The following is a 16,167-nucleotide window of genomic DNA, read 5'->3' as shown; positions in this document are numbered from 1 at the left end:
CTTCCTTTCGTAGTTGTTCATATACCAAATTGTGAGCAATTCTGAAGAGCACATGTAATGGTTTGTCAACTCTCCGGTTTTGTTTATTTTCAAGTACACCACTTTCAACAATCGATGAAAAGCTTATGTGAACATATTTGTGTTCACTACAGAAACCTACGTAATAACAAGTTGCCCATTGTTCACACAGTGATACATAGGTATTCTTAAAATACTGAAAAAATCGTCTCTGATGCTCATTATAAGTATGACATCATCTGCTGTAAAAGAGAATGAAAAAATTTTCAACTTTCTGTTCTAAAAGTAAGACACGAAGCTGGTGATAAACTTCTACTTGGTCTTGGGCATCACTATATGTTCATTAATACTTTTTCTCCATGAACGATCAACATGCCATGAACATAAGAGCTTTCTCATATTACCAAAGACATCACAGAAAGAGGAATAAAATTGGTGTACATCATCAGACATGAAGACATCTGGACGTAGCATATTGAATGCTTTGCTAAAGAATGAAAAAACGCTTTCAAAGTAACAGCATCTTCATGATTTGTTATTGCCCAAGCAACAGGCAAACCTTCACCATGGTCATCTATGACAACTACAGAAATCAATAAGAAGTCGGAGATATTGGTCCCATGAGTAGAGTCAATGCAAATCACCTTAGGGCCAAACTTCAGTAAAGCATCCTTTTGAAACTCAGGTCTTTATAGCTAAAAGAAAGTGATCCTTTTTGAGTTCATTGTGTCTTCATTCCCATCTTCTCCTTGAGGCTTAAACACTAAGATTGGGTTATATTCTAACTCTTCATCTCTTCTACCCATGAGCATACGCTTAAGAGATTATTTGAATGTTTCTGAATTGTATGAATGTTGAGTTTCCTTCCAATGTTTAAGATGTCCTGTCTGGTGACCAATTGTTCACGCCTTATGCCATTATTATCATCAAGGCAATGTCACGGACATCATCAAGTATTTGGGTAACACAAACACCTTCCTGAAGTTTTCTTGCTATTAGAAGTCTCACATCATCGAGAATTGGCAAATGACTAAGCTGAATTTCATGTCCAATATGAGCGGAACAATACTCCACAACTAATGTTTTAGAAATGTGTCTTCCATTGTTTTGATATGCGCAATACAAGTGTTACCACTTCTACATGTTCCTGGACTCTGAAGCGATCTCTTTCCATGGCCTTTTGGTTTGTAATGCCCACTTTGATTACAGTAATAGTACAGATGTTTAGTGAGCCATATATCTTGGAAGAAGAATTTTGAACAAGATGAGCTTTCCTCTTGTAACTTCCATTCATTAAATTCAGACATGCTTTTAAAGGTAAGATTGCTAATACAAAATAGCAAATTGTGCTCAGTGGTGAGATGTTCAATCAAGTTACAGACAGTAACAAATCTATCAATAAAATTAAGAGATTAAGTAGTCAGTATTTTAACATTGGGTACATAGCTGGACAGTAAACACAGTCATCTTCCCACTATTCTCTTTTTTGTCGCTGTGATTTTTACTCATATGCTTAGAAAGGCCGCTTTTAAAACAGAAAGATTATCATAAATATTCACAGGAGACACTTCTCAGCCCATGCTCAACCATGTGGTACGTTATTATAATCCGACACACCCCTTTTCAATTTTTTTACCTGCTGGATAACATCCTGTCGTTAATGGTTAGTCTTTTATTACCTCCTACCACTTTTGTATTCTATTATACTGCCTAGCATGTGCTGTGTGCCAAGTAGTGCTACTTCATAGGCGTATTTAGGCCCGGGCCAGCACGGGGGTAAAACTTGGCCAGACCAAAATTAATTACATTTTTTCAAAAATAAATTTATTGCTTTTATTTACACAAAAAAGATTAACCACTAACACATGCCATGTATGACTTCATAGTTTGCAATTAGCACCTGTTTTATGAACTGTGATCTGAGTCAGACTGAGTGCCAATATGAAAAGACTCTTATAGTCTTGGGCCTCTAGTAATAGTAGCAGTAGTGGTGTAGGCTGGTCCATCCAAAAAAATCATGCAATGTTCCAGAGACTGAGGAAGATGACAGTGGAAATGACAGCAATGAAGAAATTGACAGAAAAATTAGAGGATTAAATGATCAAAATGGTTAGCTGTATTTAATAACAAAGTAGTTTGAAATTATTCTTTCTACGTTTCTTGTTCTCTGCAGACACAGATGGTGATGGTGTTGATCTATAGATTCATAGGGTTTAGGTAATGATATATCCACAATACCAGAAGTTAACGTACATGTACATGTTGGTGACATAGCATCAAGCTCAAGCCGAGAGTAGATGGTCCTGCAGACATAGCTAAAGATAAATCCGAAAAGCCTACTCAACCAGTCGGCATTGATTTTCCACTTTCTGTTTAGTCGATTGTTTAAATCTAGATGGTACCAAGCAACAGTTTCCATGGCTTGAATATTCAAAAAGCTTGGATGCTGCTTTTTGTTTCCCATGTAGGTTTTCTAGTATAGCAATCCAGATGATGCATTCACTCAGAATGGGTTCAGGGACAGGAAACATACCTTGTTTTTTGTTGAGTAAAAGTTTAAAATTGTTAATAATTATTAATAACTACTAATTAATAATGATGAATATTAATAAGCCCTAGTACTTTTTAGAGACCTAGATACGCCTATGAGTGCAGGTAATATAATTGTACTGTAATTAGACCATATATGTTATGTGTACAAGTATGTTTATTGTGAATAATGCATAAAATTAAATCACACCTTTTAATTGCAGGAACATATAGCAAGTAATGTTTTTTTAATTTTTTTTAATAATTGTTTTGACGTACATGTTATGTTGTCTTGTCTATTGATGTGACAGGTGATGTTACATTCTACAGTATAACATTGTGTAAATGACAATTCTTGTTATAAAGCAAACCCTTACTTGTTTTGATAACTATTGTCATTATTAGATTTAGCCTTTCTTAAACAATCTTCTATAGGATATTAGTAATACAAATAGTATTATGTTTGCTTTCAAACAATTTTGCTGCAATCTCACTGTATAACTAACTATATATTGATTAAATAAATCAATAAGTTTTTACAGAGAAAATTTATAGTAGAACTATCCTATATAATACATACATGTCCTTTCTGAGATGTCATTTGTTGAATAAACTGTACAACTCCATAGTAAGTAGTAAACAAAGCACTTTGTTGTCAAGACTAGTACTACACAATGTATTTATTGGCATATATGCAACCTACAATTAATTGACCATAAATTGGTTAAAACAACTATGCCCCATACCCCATTCAAAGGTGGCAAACCTTAACAATTAATCTTAGGATGATATTTACAATTATAATCTTGTAAAATTTAAAGTATGTATTTTAGCAATTCTGGATGTCCATATTGAAATGTTGCAAATTCAAAATTATTTGGACATTTAGTGTATTGGGATTAGACAAACCACACCATTAATAATATTCTTGTATGGTGTAAAATTAAAATTTATCATGCTTTCTCTATCAATATTACAGGAATGGCTACACATCTTCATTTGGCACAAAAGTGTTTATATGGATTAGTAGTAGTGTTGACAATATATTAAACATTTATCTATGTTGGTTCCAACAATAACAGAACAAATCTACTTTCACAATTACTGTTCCCTACAGCTAGTAATGTTTCTGTCGAAGCAGTCACATCATTGAAAGGTCCCAAAATAATTTTGTTTTGGACAGATTGTTCTGGGCAAAATTTCATAAAGAGACATCATATGGCTAGTGGTGATGTAGAATGTGGTAAACAAAAACACAAATGTTTTGTAACAACTGATAGAAAGTATTTCTCCAACAGTAGTGCTGTCATATTTCATAGTCAAGCTCATAATCTAATGACTAATCATAGTTTTCTCCTTTCATTGAAGCGACCACCTCAACAACGATGGATTTACTATAATAGGGAGTCACCCCGAAGAACTCGAGATGAAGCTACAATGAGGCAGTGGAATTTCTTATTTAATTGGACAATGACTTACAAACTGGATTCAGACATTATATATACCAATGGTGCTGAAATAATACCAAATAAGAAATATTTAGGTGGTTTGATCCAAAAAGAAACTATCTTGAAGGTAAAAAAAGAAAACAGCAATCGCTTAATTAGTAATTGTCAACAAGATCGTTTGAGTGTAGTAAGAAAATTGAAAAGTACATTGATGTAGATATCCGTGGGCTTTGTGGTATGCCTTGTGTTCCACGTAAATCATGCAAGTCATTGATATCAAATTATAAGTTTTTTAGCTTTTGAAAACAATATTTGCCGAGACTATTTAACAGAAAAAAACAAAAGTAAATACATTTGAACATGGAACTGTCCCAGTTATTATATCTGGAGCAAATTTGTCTAATCCTACTTTAGTTCCTCCTAATTCATATATCAATGCTCTTGATTTCAAGAGAGTCAAAGATCTTGCTGATCATTTGAAACACATTGGAAGTCAACCTAAACTTTATAATGAATTCTTCAAATGGAGAGATCATTGGGACTTATATTTTTTAGGGAGAGAGCCAAAGGACTTCCCATGTCATGTGTGTGATAAACTATATGAACCAAATCTGGAAGAAATAAAGATTTATAAAGATATTGCTGATTGGCATAGTGTTAAGCGAAACTGTCAAAAATATCCTGTTTTCAAAGACTGATGAACATGTTTGTAATTATTGTTTAAACTGACATTTAGTACTTCTAAAAATGTTTTTTTTTTGTTTTTCCTTTGAACAGTATCTACAGCAACACTTACATACTTTAACTATACAATACATAATGATCAATATGATACACAGTAGTGTAACATGTACATCAATATTGTAGTATTGTATCCAGCTCCATTTGTACTTGACAGGACCTGGTATCAGGTGATCATAACCAACATTAACATAGAACTCCACAAGATCTGCTGCCTTATCCACACCTCCTGCTCTCTTCATGATTTGACTCATCTTTTGAGTCTTTTCATGATATTTCCTGACTCTATTGTCTCAATACTCTTCATAATAGTTTGAGAGGTCACTTGATGAGGTTTGAGTTGTACACCAACTCCAGAATGCTCCAGAATGAATATTTTTGCTGTCCAATCCAACTGGTCACTGATTAGCGGTATCACTATAAGTGGAACCCCATAGTAAAGAGATTCATGAACTCCATTAGAACTACCATGTAGTATAGCCATAGAGATAGTCTTATGTTGTAATAGAGTAACCTGAGGAGTCCATGATGAAATATAATATTTGTTTTGGTCAAGCTTTATGTCATTAAGAACTTGTTGATTATGTTTATTGAGAGACCATACAACAGAGTAATTAGTTTGAATGGTACTGGTAACAAGTGCCACAGCTAAATCAATAGAAGTATGTGCAAGAGACCCCATATTGATATAAATGACACTGTTTGTCCTCTTTATCTTGTATCCACATTGACAAATCTGTAGGTAGTGGTATATTTAATTTGGACAGAAGAGGTCCTACATATTCTGTTAAAGGTGAGATTGTTTGTGGGTACTCAAAGCCAACAGCAGATGTTATGAAGACAAGAAACTCCTAACATTCAAATTGTGTCCAATGAAGGCCTTTTTACACATATCAGTGCATGGTAATAGTAGATCCAAAGAGTTCAAAAAGAGAAACAATTGGGAGAGAATATATTAAAGTGCTTTCAACCTCCTAACAAAATTGAGATTATCAGTTTTTCCTGACAATGGTTCTGGGTAAGGCCCAAGGTGGATAATTATATGTAATTCTATCATAAACAGCTACAGTACATACATTATTATAAGCAGCAAGACATGTTAATGAATGTGATATAAAATTTTCTAATAAGACAATATCCCATTGTTGGATTCCCTGGCTGTTTAAGATAATAAAGAATAGGATCACAGCTTAGCTTTGGAACTTTGCTAGTGACTATTAACAAGCCCTGATATTTTGTCCATTGATTGAATGAAGACAGAAGCTTTCCACTTTCAAGATATAACTCACGAAATTGACTTTCAGACGGGAGGAATTTGCCAGCAGACAGATACTCCATACCCCTCTCTAATGTTTTCTCTTTTAAATTAATCCATTGTCTAGAGAACAAAAGGATACATTGTGACTCCACGCCTCACCAGTTTCTCTCCTACGGCCAACAAAGAATACACGTGTCCAGCAAATGGAGGAGCTGCTAATAGAACATTTAACTTATTGATGGAGTAATTTCTTGTCTTATTGTCAGTCAAAGAAAACTGTCAGTTGAAAGAGCTGCTATAAGGAAGACAAAGCTAATGTTCTTCATATTACTGGTGATGTCACTGATAACCTACAAAGTAACTAATTAGTTACTTTGTATGGTATTAGTGACAAGACCTTAATTGTAAGTTATTTTTTATTGATAATTGTGATGGGGTTCATCTACCAAATAGAAAAAAAACTTTTATAAACGTTTTCTATTGTACCATAGTCTTAAACTACAGATTTATCAAACTGTATCAAGGTTTGGTTATATGTAAGTTGCAAAATAAGTTGAATGGAATTTTATTACAGAACACATAGCAATCTATATGTATACAATATGGAACACTGACTAAACAGAAATAATAGAAAACCTTTTGTCTGATTCAACCCATGCAGGGACAAAATATCATGTTACATATTTTTCCCGTATAGTTAGGGAAAGATGGAGTTCCTGAACACTGTAGTGACCTGTGATCTCTGCTAGTGACCTTGGAAACATTCCATAGTGTCAAACTATATGAAATTATGTGCAATATTATAATATTACAACTAACATTCACATTATTTTAGAGTTTGAGGAAGAGTAACAAATTGTACGTAATACCTTGAAAACATTGTACAAAGTAATACAATAGATATACACTATTCTATCCCTACATATTCTGTTAAAGGTGAACTGCCCGTACTCAAAGCCAACTACTGTTCATAATAATAGCAGGAAATTCTCATCGAGGCTTTTTAATTAGCCGCCTATTTGTCTGGAAGGAAATGAATTGATCCCCACCCCCTAAAATTAATAATAATATTAACTATACGCATCAATAACTTCCTGTCGGACGTAATAGACTCCATGATGGCAAGCAAGAAAGCTATAACCCTACCTTTCCTATTGTTGTGAACTAACCTAAGTGTGTTAATTAGTGTAAATTTAGGATTATACAATTATGGTTTGTGTTAATTACTTCGTGTTAATATCTTTTATGCTAGGTTATTGTTACATTGTTCCTTTTCTTGTATAGCTTTTGTTCATGTGTAAATTAGTTCTCATTTGCTCTACTTGTATTTAAGTTGTTCACTTTCTTAGTTGTTCATGATAATAAATTCTAGTCAGTTAATAAAGTGATCAGGACATTACAATTGGCGACGAGGGTAAACTTCGATGGCAACTCATGGTTCTGTGGGAGAATTTGCTCCGGGCAAAGAGACCTGGTTATCTTATGCAGAGAGACTTGAGCAATATTTCCTGGCAAACGATGTACAAGCTCAGGAAAAGAAAAGAGCTATCCTCTTAAGTGTTTGTGGTGCATCGACGTACCAACTAATTCGTAACTTAGTATCTCCACAGAAACCGTCAGAGAAGACCTTCGACGAGCTGGTGAAGTTAGTACAGGAACACCATCAGCCGCCGCCGTCTGTTACAGTTCAACGATTCGCCTTTCACTCCCGTACGCGTAAGGAGGGAGAATCTATCGCCAACTTCGTTGCTCACCTTCGAGAACTTTCGGAACATTGCCAGTTTGGTGACACACTCAACGATATGCTTAGAGATCGCCTTATCTGTGGATGTAATGATGATCGCCTGCAACGTCTACTGTTGCAAAAACCATCACCTCTAACGATTGACAAAGCATTTACAATTGCACAAGCCCACGAATCAGCTGAACGAAGTGCCAAAGATCTACTAAGGCCGGACTCATCTCAGGTTAACTCACTGAAAGGACGACGAGATCCTAATTTCTCAAGAGATCGTGCTGTTAGCATCGAATGCTATCGGTGTCTAGGGGCCCATTCCCCAGCTGTTTGCAGATTCAAAAACGTTGCCTGTTCATTCTGTAAGAAAACAGGGCACATTGCAAGGGCCTGTCGTTCTAAAAGGGGTCCTGTACAAAAGGACACTCACAAAAGTACTCACACTACGCGTAGGAAAAACCTGAGAGATACGCCGAAACGAGCGCATCAAATCACTGACTCGGAAGCTGACCACTCCCCAAACGAATCAACGTATACATTGTTTAACATGAATACCAATCGTGTAAAACCCATTCAGGTGACCGTGAATGTTAACGGTGTGGACATCACCATGGAAGTAGACACTGGAGCCTCGGTTTCAATAATCAGCGAGTCTACATATCGCAAGTACTGGGAAAAAGGCCAAGCACCGCCTATTGTACCATCCAGTACCAATCTGAAAACTTATACAGTGAACAATTATCTATAAGGGGGTTATAAATGTTTACAGTTAAATATGAAAACCAATGTCACTCTTTGCAGCTTACAGTTGTGAAAGGATCTGGACCAAGTCTCCTTGGAAGAGATTGGTTACTCAAGATAAAACTCAACTGGGAAAAACTGCACTTAAATTATTTACAACCTAAAGCCTTGAAATTAGAGGATGTTCTAAATCGTCACAACGTCCTGTTCAAGGATGAACTAGGTCTAGTACAAAGCACACAAGCAAAACTACATGTTGACCCACAAAGTCAACCCAAATACTTCAGACCAAGACCAATTCCATATGCTCTACGAGGTAAAGTGGAACAAGAACTAGAAAGACTGGAGAAAGCTGGCATCATAGAGCCTGTAGAATTTTCAGAATGGGCTGCACCTGTTGTCCCAGTCATCAAACGGGATGGAACTGTCAGAATTTGTGGTGACTACAAGCTCACCGTAAACCAAGCCGCTAAGTTAGATACTTACCCACTTCCAAGGTGGATGATCTCTTCTCTCAACTGGCTGGAGGGAAAAAGTTTACAAAACTTGACCTTGCACATGCATACCAACAGATCGCTCTAGAACCTGACTCCAAGCAGTACTTAACCATCAATACTCACAAAGGATTATATCAATACACTCGTCTTCCCTTTGGAGTCCACTCAGCACCAGCAATCTTTCAACGAACAATAGAAGGCATTTTGAGAGGTGTCAAGAACGTTGCTGTCTATATTGATGACATTCTCATTACAGGTGTGTCTGAAGAAGAGCACTTGCAAACGTTGGACAAGGTGTTGAGTCGACTAAAGGCAGAGGGGATGCGTCTGAAGCGAGACAAATATGCCTTTATGCTCCCAAAGGTTGAATACCTGGGGCATGTTATAACAGCTAAAGGACTACACCCCAGCTGAAAATAAAATTCGAGCTATTTTAAAAGCTCCAGCTCCTCATAATGTGGCACAATTACGTTCATTTCTCGGTCTGGTGAATTATTATGGAAAATTCCTTCACCAATTATCTACCTTGTTAGCACCACTTTACACTCTGTTACAAAAGAATAAGAAATGGTTTTGGGGAACAGATCAGAAGAAAGCCTTCTCAGATATTAAAGAAATATTAACTTCTCCAAAGTTGTTGGTCCATTATGACCCTCAGAAAAAGTTAATGCTTTCATGTGATGCCTCTCCTTATGGAATAGGAGCTGTGCTGTCTCATATCATGGAGGATGGATCGGAAAAGCCAGTAGCATTTGCATCACGTTCTCTCGCTCCAGCTGAGAAGAGGTATTCTCAGCTTGATAAAGAAGCATTAGCAATTATATTTGGAGTGAAGAAGTTTCACCACTATTTGTTTGGTCGACATTTTACCATTTGTTCGGATCACAAGCCACTCCAGCATCTATTTAATGAAAATCGTCTCATTCCATCTTTAGCGTCAGCAAGAATTCAACGTTGGGCACTGGCCTTGAGCGCCTATGAATATAACATCGTCTATAAATCAGGAAATTCAAACGCAAACGCTGACCTACTTAGCAGACTTCCCTTACCAGAAACTATTGCAGATGTTCCTATCCCTGGTGAATTGAAACTGCTCATGGAAACCTACAATCGTCACCCATAACGAGCACAAAAAATCAAGTCTTGGACGGATAAAGACCCTATATTAGCTCGCGTACGAAATGTACACTAAAGGGGTGGACTAAAATGAGTGCTGAAGATTTACGTCCATTCTCCCAACGAAAAGAGGAGTTAAGTGTCCAAGATGGTTGCATACTTTTGGGTTGCCGAGTAGTAATTCCAAAAGTAGGAAGAGAGAAGTTGCTTGATCAATTACACGAAACTCATCCTGGTATTGTCAGGATGAAGAGTCTGGCAAGAAGCACTGTCTGGTGGCCAGGAATTGACAAGCAAATAGAAGAGAAGGTGAAGAGCTGTCAACAATGTCAGAGTAATCAAAAATCTCTAGCAGCAGTTCCAATGCATCCTTGGGAATGGCCAAAAAGACCTTGGGCTCGTATCCATATTGACCACGCGGGACCATTTCAAGGTAAAATATTTTTAGTTGTTATTGATGCACATTCAAAATGGTTAGAGGTAGTTGTTGTACCGTCAACTTCATCCATTAATACCATCAGAGTTCTTAGGACTATGTTTGCTACTCATGGACTACCAGAAGTAGTTGTCTCAGACAATGGAACAGCCTTCACAAGTGGCGAGTTCCAAGAATTCTTGAAGAAGAATGGTATACAACATTTAAGATCTGCACCGTATCACCCATCCAGCAATGGTTTAGCTGAACGGGGAGTACAAATTCTGAAAGAAGGATTGAAAAAGATTACAAATGGAGATATTGAAACAAGACTTGCTCGACTATTGTATCATTACAGGATAACTCCCCACTCTACTACTGGTGTATCACCAGCTGAACTTTTAATGGGTAGAAAGCTCAGATGTCATCTTGACTTGTTACAACCTGACACATCTTCTCGGGTATTGGACAAACAAATGACACAAAAGAAACAACATGATAAGAAAACTAAGGATCGTACATTTAAGTTACATGACCAAGTTTTTGTTAAAGATTTTATTCATCATCGTAGATGGATACCTGGTTTTATTACTGGATTTGAAGGTTCACTAACTGCTGTGATTAAATTGAATGATGGTCGTATTACCAGAAGACACTTTGATCATATAAGAATTCGTTCATGTGATTCACCTAGTGATATACAAGATGATTTACCCATTGACCCTTCTCCTGAATCAGATCTAACCGAAACTCAAGAAGTACCTACAGTAACACCGCCAGTCGAACTTCGTCGTTCAACTCGGATTCGTCATTCACCAAAAAGATTCATACCTGGTATTGGCTAAGGATGGAGGAATGTTGTGAACTAACCTAAGTGTGTTAATTAGTGTAAATTTAGGATTATACAATTATGGTTTGTGTTAATTACTTCGTGTTAATATCTTTTATGCTAGGTTATTGTTACATTGTTCCTTTTCTTGTATAGCTTTTGTTCATGTGTAAATTAGTTCTCATTTGCTCTACTTGTATTTAAGTTGTTCACTTTCTTAGTTGTTCATGATAATAAATTCTAGTCAGTTAATAAAGTGATCAGGACATTACACCTATTAGGCTATTACTGTTTCTTTTTGGACTGTACGCTGTTATATATAGTAATCCTATGAACTCTAGTTCTACTAGCTCCACTATCAAACCTTTAAATATCTTATTTGTCTCTAGTCCATTACCTAATGCTTTGTTAGCTCTTGCCTTGGAGAAGAGTTAGTAAGACTTGGACATAATGTAACATTTTGTTCTACAGGCCCTAAGGACCCATCAAATATCCATCAAGTGACTTCTCAAACTATAGTATTCAGACAATAGTGTCAGGAGGATATCGTGAAAAGGCTTAAAGATGAGTCAGTTCATGAAGAGAGCAGGAGGTGTGGATAAGGCAGCAGATCTTGTGGAGTTCTATGTTAATGTTGGTTATGATCATCTGATATCAGGTCCTGTCAAGTACAAATGGAACTGGATACAATACTACAATATTGATATACATGTTACACTACTGTGTATCATATTGATCATTATGTATTGTATAGGTTAAAGTATATAAGTGTTGCTGTAGATACTGTTGTGTAAAGGGGAAACAGAAAAAAAGACTGAATGTTGTTTAGCAAAATTGCTGGTATCTTTGTTTCTTAATAATATTTAATTTTTATTTGTGTTACTGATATTGTTAAAGTGCTGTTCACAATTAAGTAATCATGGCAAAATCTGAAGGTCAAATTGCTAACAAAACAAGACATACTGAGGTATATTGTATCATGAAGATGCATATGAAATATCTTCCAAAACTGGTTATGGCACATCAACAACCTCAGCTCTTGTTCATTTGCCTTATAATATTTTACTTCATTGCTTAGTGTTGAGGTTTCAGATATCTAAACTGTAAAAACTATATTTCATAGTAGTATCTTATATTAATTCAAAATAGCGAATGTTCAGTGTGTGAGAGACCTCCAATACTAAGGTACCATATCCAGTACTGCTACTACTAACAAAGACATTTGAGGATCTTGATTAATAATTTCTGTGATAATGCAACCTCTCTCATGACCTGACCGTAAAGAGGTAATAAAGATAATCAAATCCTTACTAGTGATACATCTTTGAACACAAAAAACTGGTTAAAAACGATACAATCTCACTGATATTTTTGTGGGAGGGTGTCGTACTTAAACATAGGAAATAAGGAAATTATTACTTCCCTATTTGTTTAAATAGATTTCTAGCACTCTTTGTTTAGTCTCAGCCTCTTTGTAGTGCGCAGATATTCAGTGAAATCATTAAAGTGAGTAATAGTTCTATCAATCATAGTGTAGCTGTCTTTGGTTATTATAATGATTTGTTATACATTACGCAATTGCCAACTAATGGCAAGCATGAACTAGATACAAGGAATGAAAAGCAACAAAGTGTAATTATTTCATTCTGGATACTTTATGTATGTACTGTGTTTTCATTTGTGTTTAATAAGTATATATACTTTTATTACCTCATACCACTTTTGTATTCTATTATACTGCCTAGCATGTGCTGTGTGCCAAGTATTGCTAGTAAATAATGTGTACTGTAATTATAATAGAACCATATGTTATGTGTACAAGTATGTTTTATTGTGAATAATGAATAAAATTAAATCATGCCTTTTAACTGCAGGAACATATAGCAAGCAATTGTTTTTTTTAAAATTTTTTTATAATTGTTTGACGTACATGTTATGTCTATTGATGTGACAGGTGAGGTGTTACTTTCTACAGTAAAACATTGTGTGAATGACAATTCTTGTTATAAAGCAAACCCTTACTTGTTTTGATAAGAAATTGTTATTATTAGATTTAGCCTTTCTAAACAATCTTCTATAGGATATTAGTAATATACAAACTAGTATTATGTTTGCTTTCAAAAAATTTTGCTGTAATCTCACTGTATAACTAATATATATTGATTAAATAAATCAATAAGTTTTTACCAGAGAGAATTTATAGTAGACCTATCCTATATAAAAGATACGTGTCCTTTCTGAGATGTCATTTGTTGAATAAACTGTACAACTCCATAGTAAGTAGCAAACAAAGCACTTTATGTTTGTTGTCAAGACTAGTACTACACAATGTATTTATTGGCATGTATGGAACCTACATTAATTGACCATAAATTGGTTAAAACAACTAATATTTTAACAGTGATGTATATAGATATAATAGTTTTTTGATGATAGCACTTTCATCTCTATCATGTTTAACATTATAAGCTTTCTGGATGGTACACTTGCAAATAATTCAATAGGAACATGTATTTTGCCATGCTTGCATGAAGTTATGGTATTTTAAAGAGATTTGTTATATAGAGGATAAGAGACAAGCAAACAAAGAAACAAACAGACTAAGTACTATAATCCTATACCCCATTCAAAGGTGGCAAAAGCTTAACAATTAATCTTAGGATGATATTTACAATTATAATCTTGTAAAATTTTAAAGTATGTATTTTAGTAATTCTGGATGTCCATATTGAAATGTTGCAAATTCAAAATTACTTGGACATTTAGTGTATTGGGATTAGACAACCACACATTAATAATATTTTGTATGGTGTAAAATTAAAATTTATCATGCTTTCTCTATCAATATTACAGGAATGGCTACACATCTTCATTTGGCACAAAAGTGTTTACTTGGATTTATAGTAGTGTTGATAGTATTATTAACATTTCTCTATATTGGTTCCAACAATAACAGAACAATTCTACTTTCACAATTACTGTTCCCTACAGCTAGTAATGTTTCTGTCGAAGCAGTCACATCATTGAAAGGTCCCAAAATAATTTTGTTTTGGACAGATTGTTCTGGGCAAAATTTCATAAAGAGACATCATATGGCTAGTGGTGATGTAGAATGTGGTAAACAAAGACACAAATGTTTTGTAACAACTGATAGAAAGTATTTCTCCAACAGTAGTGCTGTCATATTTCATAGTCAAGCTCATAATCTAATGACTAATCATAGTTTTCTCCTTTCATTGAAGCGACCACCTCAACAACAATGGATTTACTATAATAGGGAGTCACCCCGAAGAACTCGAGAAGAAGCTACAATGAGGCAGTGGAATTTCTTATTTAATTGGACAATGACTTACAGACTGGATTCAGACATTATATATACCACTGGTGCTGAAATAACCAAATACCAAATAAGAAATATTTAGGTGGTTTTGATCCAAAAAAGAAACTATCTTGAAGGTAAAAAAAAAACAGCAATCGCTTTAATTAGTAATTGTCAACAAGATCGTTTGAGTGTAGTAAGAAAATTGAAAAAGTACATTGATGTAGATATCGTGGGCTTTGTGGTATACCTTGTGTTCCACGTAATTCATGCAAGTCATTGATATCAAATTATAAGTTTTTCTTAGCTTTTGAAAACAATATTTGCAGAGACTATTTAACAGAAAAAACAAAAGTAAATTCATTTGAACATGAAACTGTCCCAGTTATTATATCTGGAGCAAATTTGTCTAATCCTACTTTAGTTCCTCCTAATTCATATATCAATGCTCTTGATTTCAAGAGAGTCAAAAGATCTTGTGATCATTTGAAACATATTGGAAGTCAACCTAAACTTTATAATGAATTCTTCAAATGGAGAGAGATCATTGGGACTTATATTTTTTAGGGAGACAGCCAAAGGACTTCCCATGTCATGTGTGTGATAAACTATATGAACCAAATCTGGAAGAAATAAAGATTTATAAAGATATTGCTGATTGGCATAGTGTTAAGCGAAACTGTCAAAAATATCCTGTTTTCAAAGACTGATGAACATGTTTGTAATTATTGTTTAAACTGACATTTAGGACTTCTAAAATGTTTTCCTTTAAAACAGCATCTACAGCAACACTTACATACTTTAACTATACAATATATAATGATCAATATGATACACAGTAGTGTAACATGTACATCAATATTGTAGTATTGTATCCAGCTCCATTTGTACTTGACAGGACCCTGGTATCAGGTGATCATAACCAACATTAACATAGAACTCCACAAGATCTGCTGCCTTATCCACACCTCCTGCTTCTCTTCATGATTTGACTCATCTTTTGAGTCTTTTCATGATATTTTTCCTGACTTTATAGTCTCAATACTCTTCTTAATAGTTTGAGAGGTCACTTGATGAGGTTTGAGTTGTACACCAACTCCAGAATGCTCTATTTTTTGCTGCCCAATCCAACTGGTCACTGATTAGCGGTATCACTATAAGTGGAACCCCATAGTAAAGAGATTCATGAACTCCATTAGAACTACCATGTAGTATAGTCATAGAGATAGACTTATGTTGTAATAGAGTAACCTGAGGAGTCCATGATGAAATAAAATATTTGTTTTGGTCAAGCTTTATGTCATTAAGAACGTGTTGATTATGTTTATTGAGAGACCATACAACAGAGTAATTAGTTTGAATGTACTGGTAACAAGTGCCACAGCTAAATCAATAGAAGTATGTGCAAGAGACCCCATATTGATATAAATGACACTGTTGTCCTCTTATCTTGTATCCACTTTGACAAATCTGTAGGTAGTGGTATATTTAATTTGGACAGAAGAGGTCCTACATATTCTG

General features: G+C 35.0%; 1 protein-coding gene across 1 annotated transcript; it reads left to right on the top strand.

Annotated features, from left to right (window-relative positions):
* The first annotated feature begins 7,418 nt into the window (after positions 1 to 7,418).
* On the top strand, positions 7,419 to 9,381 carry LOC121392407. Its single transcript, XM_041523631.1, has 3 exons — positions 7,419 to 8,459; positions 8,531 to 9,005; positions 9,224 to 9,381. The coding sequence occupies exons 1-3, from the start codon at positions 7,419 to 7,421 to the stop codon at positions 9,379 to 9,381; spliced, it is 1,674 nt and encodes a 557-aa protein (XP_041379565.1).
* The last annotated feature ends 6,786 nt before the right edge of the window (positions 9,382 to 16,167 follow it).

Source organism: Gigantopelta aegis, unplaced genomic scaffold (genome assembly GCF_016097555.1).
Source record: "Gigantopelta aegis isolate Gae_Host unplaced genomic scaffold, Gae_host_genome ctg3753_pilon_pilon, whole genome shotgun sequence".
Lineage (NCBI taxonomy): Eukaryota > Metazoa > Mollusca > Gastropoda > Neomphalida > Peltospiridae > Gigantopelta > Gigantopelta aegis.
Note: the sequence above shows the minus strand (reverse complement) of the source record. Positions and strands in the feature narration are given on the sequence as shown.

What these genes read in the sequence shown, in the direction of transcription:
- LOC121392407 (XM_041523631.1), top strand. Translation starts at nt 7,419, where the DNA reads ATGGCAACTCATGGTTCTGTGGGAGAATTTGCTCCGGGCAAAGAGACC. An exon ending in CCAATCTGAAAACTTATACA is followed by an intron (nt 8,460 to 8,530) that starts GTGAACAATTAT and finishes CACTCTTTGCAG; the next exon opens with CTTACAGTTGTGAAAGGATC. An exon ending in CAACTGGCTGGAGGGAAAAA is followed by an intron (nt 9,006 to 9,223) that starts GTTTACAAAACT and finishes TTCTCATTACAG; the next exon opens with GTGTGTCTGAAGAAGAGCAC.